Below are 11,387 nucleotides of genomic sequence, written 5' to 3'. Positions count from 1 at the left end.
ATGAGAGCCCAAGGCTTTTCTGAGCTCCGCAGGTGGCTGACCCTGACTCCAAGTCGGTGGGGGGGTGGGGGGGGGGGACTCTGAGGAGTCAGAATTCAGAGGCCCAGCTGCTGTCTTGCAAGTCCTTACCAGGAGGTGACACCTGTAGCCACGGCAACCAGAGAATGTGGTTGACATCTTCTGCCGGTCTTGCTCAAGTTTATAAACAGAGGGTTACCTCCTCCTTGGGCTCTCGAATGCCAGCCCGGCTAGCTTCCGTTACGTGCGGGGAGCTGGGAGCTGAGGGCTGGAGGAGGATGTCCAACCAAGTCCTTCATCATCAGTGAAGGGCCAGAGCCCCAAACGGGGAAGGGGCCTGCTCAAGGACAGAAGCCGGCATCTGCCACCCCACATGGCTTGGGCTGGTCCAGGAGAGCGACCTCCTCCCTCCTGGCCCTGAGGCTCACCGTTCTCTCTTGGGGTCTGCCCCAGGGTGGCGGCGGTGGGCTTACCTGAGAGGTTGGCGAGAGTCATCACTGCCCGGCAGTATTGCTCCAGCATTGCCCACAGGGGCTGGTCTATGGGCACCTGGCTTGGCCCGGCAGCCTAGGGGATAGGACGGATGAGGGTCAGAGGTCAGGCCCTGGCTAGCCCCTGTAGCACCCATCTGCTCCCCTTACCCGGTTCTGTCACTCATGCATGCAGCGGAATGGCAGCCTGGCCTGGCCAGGAACCCCAGGAAGGTCTCAGAAGTGTTCCAGTGCAGCTTGACCTCGGAGGCAGGGATCTGTGCTTTCTAGCCCCTGGCATCCAAAGCTCTCCTCCTCAGGACGGGATGTGCCCCGTGTCCTTCGGTCAGCAAAGCCAGGTGGGGAGTCCATCAGCTGTTTGTTTACCTAACAAATATTTGTAGAATGCCTGCTATGTGTCTGGCCCTAGTTGGAAGACCCAATGGCTGTCCTTGGGGTAGTCCCAGGCCAGGCAGGGATCCCCTAAACTTAGAAGGTACAGAAGGGAGGGGAGGAGAGGAGACAGTGTAACTTTGTTTCCCTCTCACACAGGGAAACAGGCAGTTACAACAAAAGGTGTCTCCCCGTGGAAGAGATTTCCCTGGATTTGGGAAAGCAGGGAAGGCTTCCTGGAAGAGGTAGCACTTTGGGGGCAAGCAGAAGAATGAGTAGGGGAAAAGGAAGGGACCACTGTGCCAATGTGGACACTCACCAGGGAATAGACATGGTTGTTGCTACCATGGCAATTCCATCCAAAAGATAAAAAACCATCCAGGATCCCATCTTCTGAAAACACCATGAGAATCGGTGCTGGTCATGGAGGAATAAAGTAAAGGTGGTTATCTCTGCCCCTGAGGAGCCCATCTTCTGGCGGGAAAGAGGGATGGGTGACCAAGTTGCTACAGCATTGATAACTTGCTGAGGTGGAATGGGGTAGCATCTCAGAGAAAGTCATGTTGATGTGGGCTTTGAAGGCTGAGTAGGAGTTTGCCCAGCTGACAAGGATGGTGCCGGGAAGAGCATCCTAGGTAAAGAGCACAGCATGTGCAAAGGCAGAGAGTCTGGGAAATGGCGTGAGACTGAACGAGAGTAATGGACTCTAGAATTCTAACTCTTGCATGCTATTTCTCCCAAGGGCACCACTTTTCCAACCCTGTGGCCTGTGTGTGTGTGTGTGTGTGTGTGTGTGTGTGTGTACGTGCACTTGTGTCCCCGTACGTATATGCATGTATACGCAAAATGACTTCTGTGCCTCTCCCAACCCTGACATTCCTGATTCCAAGATTGTAGAAGGCACTGCCCACCAGTGGGCAGCCCCTCCCCTTTCCCTGGCCAGTCACATGTTCTCTCCATGACAGCTGGGTCAATGTTTGCCCCGGGATGTCCCCAGAGCTAGAGCCCAACAGCCCTCAAACATCACGTTCCCCACATCTGGCTCGATCCATTTCCTGTGCCGGGCCTGGAGGCTGCACGTTTAGCCTCAGCAGGCTGGCCTGGAGCTCCTAATAAATGACCCCACCTGGCCAGATGGGTTTACACTGCCTGCTGCTTCTCGGAGAGCCGAGGGCATCAGGGATGCCATTCATAGGGAGTCACTGCACCTGGGACCAGCCAACTCTCTCCGAGGAGGCTGGGTACAGAAGGAGGTGATGGGGAGCAGAGACATGTGTGCGTAAGGTGTATGTGTGTGGGGTGTGTATTATGTCTGTGTAGCACCTGTGGTTGTGTGAGTAGTATATGTGTAGGGTGCATTGTGTGTGTGTGTGTGTGTGTGTGTGTGTGTGTGTGTGTGTGTGTAAGGGGCTCTCTGGGCCATGAGCTGGGAGCTCTGGTCTCTTGGCTTGCAGGACAGACACTGGGGGCCACGGCCTTGCTGTTCACATATCCCGGAGGCTACTGGGAGCTTTCAGCATCAGCTTCTCGGGCATCAGGAAGGCCTCGCTGCCCAATGAGTCCCTGCCAGCAGTGAGGTGAGCTAGGAAGGAGAGGGGACACTCTTTTTCTTGGGATCTCCAGAAGAATTCTGAGGCCCCACACTCAGCTGGATCTGGGGAGATTGTGGGCTCTAGGCCTGACCCATCATACACTTCCCAGCCCCCTTCTTGTTTGAGAAGCAGCTAGTAATGCCCTCCCCGGGGGGGACAGAAGTTCCAGCGAGTCAGCCTCATCTGGAGGTCATGGCAGAGGCAGTGCTCCACCCAGAGGTGCGTGGTGTTGCTGGTGGACCTCCAGGCTGATCAGATTTTGTGTCTTAGATGCAAGCTCCTTCTCTCAGAGCCCCCCAACTGCCACGTTTTGACCGCATCCCTCAGCTGTCTCATGTTCACCTTTGGGCGGGCAGTCTGAATCCCTGGCTCTGAGCCCACAGACGGAGGGGCAGGGTCAGGGCATCCTCACTCGGGCAATGCGGGGCTGTCCCTGCATCAGACGCTATGGTCTCAGGCTGCGGCTGGGTCCCCTTGCTGCACAGAGCACTGGGGTGCAGGTGACCGTGCTCAGTATTGACGTGTGCCCTTCAGGCGTGGGCAGCATGGGCGAGCAGCTCAAAAGAGGTTTTGGAATGACTCCCAGATCTGGGTTCCATCTTCTGTAACTTCTCCACCGGTCCAATAAGCTGGCACAGCTAAAGATGTTCTTTCTCTTCAAGAGGGCTGGCTGGGTGGATCTGACTCAGTTCAAACCCATGACATCCCCTGCTGCTGGCGGCGGTGGGGGGTGGGCAGCGAGGAGGGAGAAGAGGCCGCCGCTCTCTGGAAGCACACAGTGGCCCCGGGAAAGCAGAGACACGGCCATGAACAGTTACACCTCAAGGCCTGGGCCGTGGGCTCTCGGAGCAGCTAGGCTGTAAACACCCCCATGTTCAGGGCTCCGGGCATGGTGCTTGTTAGCCCTGTGGCCTTGGCCAAGTGACTTAACTTCTCTGAGCCTCGCTCTCCTCATCTGTAAAATGGAGACAATACAGAGCCCATAGGGCTTTGGAGTACATTAAACAAATGACTGTACGTCACGAGCCTGGCATATAGAAGGCATGTGTCCAATGGTGGCCCCTGTCAAGGGCTTGAGGAGGGGTCCAATCAGAGAGCTCAGAGATAGGGGGTGGGGGTTCAAGCCCCACTGTGGGGAGTTCCGAGGCCCAACTCAAGTCCTTCTCCAGAAGAGCTTCCTAGAACCGTGTGTCCCTCCTTCCCCACCTCTCTCGCCAGCACAGATACCCCTCAGCTTTCAGCACCCCTCCCAGCACTGGGCCCTGGCAATGCAGCCTGAAGCCCCCTCATTGGGCACACCGTTCAGCAGTGCCCAGTCAACGCTGGCTGGGGAAACTCAGGGCTCCGTGGAGGGCTGGGCACTGGAGCTCAGTCCAAAAGCATGGCACCAGGGTCCAAGGTAGGGGGAAGGATAAGAAGAGTAGAAAGAGATCCCCGAGGCAGGAGCCGAGCAAAGGCTTGGAGGCAGGAAGGCACAGGGCCTGCTCAGGAAGCAGCCGGCCTCTGGTTTGAGGATGCCATTCACAGGGCAGAGGGAGACAGGAGAGAAGGAGAGGCTTCTTTAACCTGAAATCAGCACTCACAGTGTGCCGCACACAGCTCTCAGGGCTTCACGACAGCTCATTTGAGCCTCACAACAGCCTCTGAGGTAGCTATAGATAACCCCATTGTACAGATGAGGCAACTGAGGCCCAGAGAGGTAAAGTCATCTCCCAAGGCCGTGCAGCAAGCAGGTAAGGGGCGGAGGCAGGACTGGACAGCCAGTCTGGTAGGCTGTGGCCTGGTCAGATACACAGAGAGGCGTTGGTCCTGGGTGGGGAATTAAAGGAAGGCCTGTGGTCCACAGATGCCGAGAGTATCACACAGTCCCAAACAGGGTGGCTGTGGGGCTTAGGAGGCCACTCAAGTAAGAAGCTGTTGTCACCTGTGCGGTGGGGCCTATAGGCAGAAAGCTGGGTCACAGGAGGAGTGTGGGCGGACCCAGCCAGCGGGGCAGGACCTTGCACATGAAGAGGTTTGGGCTCTATAACTTATTCTGAGCTCCCTGAAGACCCATTATTTTCTCTTCTGCAGAGAACACTTGAGGCTTCTGTACCCAGCTCTTGGGTGTCCCAGGGGCAGAGAGCCACCCTCCACCCCTCACCTCTACCCAGTGAGACCATAGGTGGCCCACATCTGTTTGGTTCGCATCTGTGTCCCCAGTTCTCAGTCCAGAGCCTGGCACGTGGCAGGTGCTCAACAACTGTTTGCTTGGACGGACGGACGAATGCGACCACAGTCCCATCAGCCAGGTGGAGCTGCACCCCTACCCCCAGTTCTGGGAAGCTCAGGTTCTGGGCTCTCTTCCTGCTTGTCGGATTCCTTCTCTCTCACTTTTCACTTTGAGGCCAGCCAGTTCCTGGTTCCAGCCTCTGCGTGTCTGGAATTGGAAGCCTTCATGTTACAAAGGGCAGGGGAGAGGCCCCGGCAGGAGGAGGCAGCAGGTCAGAGCCAAGATGCCAGCTGCTCTTCTTCCACCTTGGGCCCTGTCCAGGCAGAACCTGTGCTCCAGGGACCAGGCAGGCCTCAAAGGTGTCACCTCCCTGGAGCCACGGTGTCGGCCCAGCCTGGTGCTGCCTCCTGTTCTGGCTACAAAGCTTCGTCTAAATTTAGCCCCTAGTCTAAGCCTGGGAGATTTACGGACCACAGGTCCTGTGGCCAGGCTGCCAGTCGCCAGAGAGGAATGGGGTGAGCTCCCTTCCTGCCTCCTCCCTCTCTGCCCAAGGTCAGGGAGGACTCCTCTGGGAGGGAGAGGATCCCTCCCCACTGTTTTCTCTCATTCACTGGTTTCACTGAGCCTGAGTTAGGGCTAGAGGAGGAAGAAACTCAGCCCTGAGAGAAAGAGGAGAGGAGGATGCTGGAGATGGGGAGAAGGTGGGACAGGGGAAGGGGGGAGGAGGGGGAAAAGGAGGTGCTGGGGGGATGGCAGGAAGGTGAGAAGGAGGGAGGCCCTGGGCGCTGAGCAGACCCACAGGAGGCAGTACTGGAGTTGAGGCTGCTTGAGGCAGAGGGGAAGGGACCAGAGGTCATAAGAAGGAAGTAGGCCATTATTTTCTGGAGTATCTGGGCAGGCTTCCTGGGAGGGGAGACTAGATACTCAGTTCTAACTTACCAGGTGCTACACTTCAAGTGAGGACCTCAAAAGCCCCAGCAGCTTCCTGTGGGTCCTCCCATCCCTGAGGGGTCCAGCAGGTGACTCTTCTTAAGATGCCCACTCTCCCATCCAGTTCTAACAGCCAACAACTCCCCTGGAGAAACTTCCAGGCCTCTTTTTACCATGTGCTCTCTGACAGCCTGTGACTCTCTCTTCTCCATGCCTCTCCCCTTCCTATGCCAAGCTCTGGGCCCTCACGCAGATGTCTGAGGATGGGGGGACGTGTAGGATGGGGAGGCCCACTAAAGGGGGAGGCAGCTGGCCAGCAGGAGGCCCTAGAACAGGTCACTAGGCCTCAAATGATCTCCTTACTTATCAACTCATCTAATGTCCAGTTGACCTAAAAGTCACTCCATTCTGATTTGTTTCAGTTTCTGAGTGTCCTAATTAAATTCTTGGAGAGGGAAGATAATCTGGAGTCAGGCTGCTCGGTTTGAATCCTGACCCTGCCACTACCAGAAGAGTGACCTTGGGCACGTGACGTCACCTCAGCTCCCTCATCCGTAAAATGGGAGTATTGATGGTCTTCTCCTCTAGGGATTTTACAAAGCTTAAAACAGGCAATGGGTACCAGGACTTAGGACAGTGCTGAGCATGTGCTGAGCCCAGTGTAGATGCTAAATAGAATAAACAAAATAAGCTTATTGGATAATCTATCCTTCCCTCTGGTGGATTTGAAATGACATTTTAAAAAAAATTAGAATTTTGAAGAAAGCGACTTTAGACAAACTGGCTGAGGATTCCTAATAATGGCTAAAATCAGATAAAAGTAGGAAATGGCAGCTAAGAGGATACAGAGTAGTCCTGTAATTCGTAAAGTGCTGCAAATTTAAGACTTACCAGGAATACAGAATTCGGTAAGCAGTGCTCTCAGACAAATTGGTTTTTTAAAAAGTACATAAACATCAACAAAGTGGCAAGAAAAAAAAAAAAAAAAACCCCAGAAAGATTAAATTAGATGATTGGCTTAGTCAACTACTCCGAGAGTAGTTGAATTTTAGGGAAAGGTTATTATGATTTAGCTCCTGGCAAGTGGCCCTTGAGCCCCCGGCCCACACCCTGCAGACCCTGGGTGTGTAGGAGAGGTGTGCAGGGCCCTGGCCTTAGTCTTGGGGAGGGCTGTGCAGCTCAGGGAGGGTCCAGGCTTCTGGAGCCAGGGACTTTTCTTGTTGCTGAGCCTCCTTGGGCCAGAGCCCCCCACCAGAAAGCAGGACCTGGAGTAAGAGGCTGTTCTGAGACCTTGGGGGTGCTACCCAAAGGTCCAAGAGGCTGAACCCAGCCAAGAGGAACTGATAGACTCCTGGGATCTTCACAGAGGGTAAGTCAACTACCTCAAGAGGTTAGAATCAAGAGTTTCAGGATCCAGCGGCCATAGTACTTAGCCTCACTCAACCTCGGTTTCCACCTTCCGCCCTTAGCCCAGCCTGGTGCACGAGATAGGCTTCATGATTCCATGCTGCCACCTGAAGCAGCTTCCCAAAGGCTTCGCAGGGCAACCAGGAACACCAAGGTCAAGGCTCAGCTCCTCTGGGCTCTTGCAGTGTGGGCTGGGTCCAGGGGTCTGCCCCACTAAACTGCCAGTTGGAACTTCCACAAAGGCAAATCAGGGCAGCCCCCTCCCCTACTCAGAAAGCTTCCAGAGCTCCCCAAGCTTTTAGGGCAGAAATCTGATCCCACCAGGGCCCAGCAGACCCCAAAAGCCTGGTGCCATCTCTTCTCGGGGTTGGGGCTTGTCCGGGGCCCTCACCCATTACTTGCTTTCCCCTTGGCCACCTTCCAGGGCTGCCCCATCCCTACCCCTACTGTCCCATCCACCTCCACCAGACTTTATCATAACCCCACACACTTTTCTTAGTTCCAAAGACCAGAGTTTATAAAGGCACACTTAGTCCTAGCCATTATTTTCTTCCTGCCGGTGCCTCTGGCTGGGCCATCAACTCCAGAGGGCAGGAGCCCTGGGCGGGTGTTTTCACCTCCTTGTCCCTACCACGCATCCTCCTCCTTAAATGCCAATTCAGTAAACGAGAGGGCTGGAGACCTGGCTCCTCCTGCATCACCTTCCTTCCCTACCGCCTGCTCTGGGTCCCATGTTCTCTTTTCACAGTGAGCAGAAATCTCAGAATAGTTGGACGAGGACCCAGAAATAAATTCTGTTACCACAAGGAAGCCTGTACTTTAGGGCCAGAGAGATCACAGTTCAGTTCCTCTCCAGGAGGTTATGTGCTGAGCAACTTTGGGCAAATGACTAATCTTCAGCCTCAGGCTGAGGTCTCCCTGGGAGGGTCTGGTTGACTCTAAGGGGCTACAGACTGTTGCCTCTGAGCTTCTCAGTTCTGACACCCCCAGAACCCAGGGGACCCTCCCACAGACTCCCTCCGCATTGGCCTGGCTCTGGGGCAGGGACCAGAAAGCTCTCCTTGGCTCACCAGCTTATGCAATTGGCATCATGGCCCCCAGAGGGGAGGGTCAAGGGGCAGCCCTGGGCCTAACATCCGGCTCTCTTGGAAGGCATGTATCTTGAGAACACGCGGCAGGAGGCAAAAAAGAGCTTAAAACTCAGGGGATGTGGGGTGGGGGAAGCAGGTGAGAGTGAACCCATCCCACAGCCTCTACTCATCCCAAGTATAGACTTCAATGTCGTTAAAAGAACCTGGCAGATTTCAGGATCATCTGCCCATGGGGGGCACTGACCACCCCTCTCCTGCACCTGACTGGACCCACCGGGAGGGCAGGGCCCTTAGTGGCATCATGCCTTATCTATAGTGCCTGGCACAAAACCATAGCTGAATTTACTGAGTGCTTACTCTGTGCCAGGCACGGTGCTAAGAGCTTTACTCTATTATCTAATATAACCTAATATTATCTCAACTATTCCTCATGACAACTCTATCCAGTAAGCACTGATAGCACCTTCATTTTACCCATGAGGAAACTGAGGCTTGGAAAATTGGAGTAACCTGTCCGAGGTTACACACTAAGCGGCAAAGCAGGGATTTGAATCAGGTGTGTTGGCAAAGCCACTTTGCCACAATGGATGCCCACTACCTCTCTGTTGAATGAGCGTTGAACAAATGAGTCCTCTGTGTATATACGGGACATGGCGACCCAGGCAGTCCCAGAGGCTGGCGTGTGGTACAGTAGGGACAAGACCAGGTTTTCTGACTTCTAGCCTGGTTCTTCTCCCCTGCGCTGTGTGGCCCCGGGGCCCCTCTTGCCTCTCTGAACCCCTTTAATGTCTTGGCTCTTCATGAGAAGTGTGACTTAGGACAGATGTCCCTCCTTCTCTGAGCTTTGGTTTCCCCATCTGTAAAATGGGGAGAGGGTTAGAGATGGACTCCTCCTGCATCTGTTTTTGGGAACCATTCCGTCCCAGCCTCACCTCCACTTCTTCAGTTCTTTCTGTATAGTCCCATTCCCCCCCCCACCCCTGTACCCACCTGTACACCTTGACTCTGGCCACAGGCAGGGGTGGGGGGTGTGCCCACAGTTTTCAGAAACCCTTGGCTAGATTGGTCTTCGGTGCCTCCTCCTCCTCATTGCTCAACGGGGACTGGGGGTTGCTGCTTTAAGGCACTGAGAGGAGGGTAGGCAAAGGGTGGCAGGAGATGGGGGGCACAGCTCTGGTGGGAAGGGCCAGAACTGAGGCGGGGTGAGGAAGGGTGTGATGGGAAGATGGAGAGGGACCCGCGGGGGAGGGTACAAAATGGACAGGGGATAGGGAATGCCTGGACCTGAGGACGAATTTTTCTCCTAGAAATGAGTGTCACCTGGAACACTCTGCCCATCCGTAAGGGTTTCCATGTCCCATCCTAGTTGATGTTAGTTTCATCTCCCCTCCACCTGCCCCCCCCCCCATCCCCGCAGGAGATCTATCTGCACCCCCTCATCCCATACAGGGATCCCCAGCCTCAACCCGGCCACCAAGTCCTGAGATCTCCCCAACCCAGCTCCTAACTGGGCTGAGTGAAACCCGGACCAGTAACTAACTGAGCAATGAGACCCGCCTCCCACCCCGGAGCTCCGCGCTCCCGGGCGCCCCCACCCCGAGCCTGATCCCCATCTCCCTGCACTTACTTTGAGCAGCGGCGGGAGGAGGCAGAGCAGGCAGAGGAGGGGGTGTCCGGCGTGGACGAGGCGTGGGGGCCCCTTGGGACCCCCCATGCTCTCGGTGGCTCGGGAAAGGAGCGTACCTCTCCTGCGCGACGGTCCCGCCCAGCTTGCCCCTCCCCTCTCCCCCCTCTCCCCCAGCCGGAGCCCAGTAGGCCACCTCCCTCCCTACCCGCATGCGTTGGCCCAGGTAAGGCCCTGGGCCCAGGGACCATTCTCCCCACCCCCACCCCCACCCCAGGAGGGCGTGACACCTCCCCACAGCCTGCCCCTCCGGGTTATTTATAGCGGGTACCGGGCAGCGGCTCCTGCCTCCGCAGCCAGGGGCCAAGCTCTGCGTCCAGCCTGCACACAAGGGGTTAATGCCTTTTATCAGCCTGCCCCTTTTGCTAGGGCTGTAGCTTCCCAACTTGGGGAGAGAGGAACTGAGAAAGGAAGGAGGGGGCCTTGGGCTGTGGTGGCGGCCACAGCACAGAGTGGCTTAGGCGGGTCGCATCCCCACCAGGCTTCCTGAGGGCATCTTCTGATTATCTGGGGAGCTTTACCAGGCTCCAGTGCCTATTGGGATAATTGAATTTGAATGTGGCAGCGAAATTAAATAATAGTACTGTATCAATGTTCAACTTCCTGGTTTTGATGACGACACTGTGGGTAAGAGAATGTTCTTGCCTTTACAAAGTACACATTTAGGGATAAAGGGGCACCACGTTTCTAAGTTACTTTCAGATGGTTGGGAAATACACACACACGTGCACACAGAACAACAAAGCAAAATGTTGATAATTGGTAAATGTGGGCAATGGGTATATGGTATAGATTTGATCATTCTTCCAACTTTTCTGTAAATATGAAATAAAATCCTAAATTAAAAAAACAAACACACAAACCCAGGGGCTCCTGGGTGGTTCGGTCTGGTAAGCATTGGACTCTTGATTTTGGCTCAGGTCATGATCTTGAGGTTTGTGAGTTCAAGGCCCACGTGGGGCTGTGTGCTGATAGCTTGGAGCCTGCTTGTGATTCTGTCTCCCTCTCTCTCTGCCCCTCCCCTGCTCAAGCTCTCTCTCTCTCTCTCTCTCTCTCTCTCAAAGAGAAATAAACACTAAAAAAACAAGAACGACAACAAAAAAAACCAAACAACAATGACAACAAATGCATCAATGCCAGACCCCCCACCCTCGGGGATTTTGATTATAGGTGGTGATGGTCAGGGACTCAGGCACTGGTATGTTTCAGAATTGCTCAAGGATCCTAATGTCAAGGCAAGGCTGAGCAGTATTGGCCTTGGGTGGCGACGGGCCTGGGTCAGGGTTCAGGAGGTGAGGCCTGCTCTCTGGGAGCCACTGAAGCCGCCCTTGCAATTGTTCTAAAGGCGGGCCTGGTGTAGGGACTTTAACAGCTTAAACAGAAGTTCCAGCGTCTTAAAATGTGAGGCGAAAGCATTTGAGGAATGTGATTAGTGGGGCATTTAACTTTTCCTTGAGGTTGCAGACAAGGTGGGGACAGGCCCTGGAGAACTCAGCCTGAATTCAAGAAACTTAGACACTCTGTGTTTACTCTGGTCTCTCTGCCTGGGACACTCTTCTGTCCCTCCGCTCCTCCTCCCCTCCACCTGCT

The 11,387-nt window shown here is 54.9% G+C and overlaps 1 protein-coding gene across 2 annotated transcripts in view; it reads right to left on the bottom strand.

Annotated features, from left to right (window-relative positions):
* CRHR2 (corticotropin releasing hormone receptor 2) overlaps positions 1-9,866 on the bottom strand; it is a 52,628-nt gene extending 42,762 nt beyond the window's left edge. The window contains exons 1-2 of one of the 2 annotated variants that reach the window (XM_040472330.1): positions 9,741-9,866; positions 492-585 (exon numbers count right to left, since the gene is read on the bottom strand). In XM_040472330.1, the coding sequence (XP_040328264.1) occupies positions 492-585; positions 9,741-9,827 (181 nt within the window). In that variant the 5' untranslated portion in view covers positions 9,828-9,866. Of the gene's footprint in view, positions 1-491; positions 586-659; positions 841-9,740 lie in introns of those variants that run through there. The other variant, XM_040472332.1, reaches the window with a different exon arrangement.
* Positions 9,867-11,387: the final 1,521 nt, after the last annotated feature.

The sequence above is a fragment of the Herpailurus yagouaroundi genome, unplaced genomic scaffold (assembly GCF_014898765.1).
Source record: "Herpailurus yagouaroundi ecotype Mexico unplaced genomic scaffold, PumYag 100, whole genome shotgun sequence".
NCBI lineage: Eukaryota > Metazoa > Chordata > Mammalia > Carnivora > Felidae > Herpailurus > Herpailurus yagouaroundi.
Note: the sequence above shows the minus strand (reverse complement) of the source record. Positions and strands in the feature narration are given on the sequence as shown.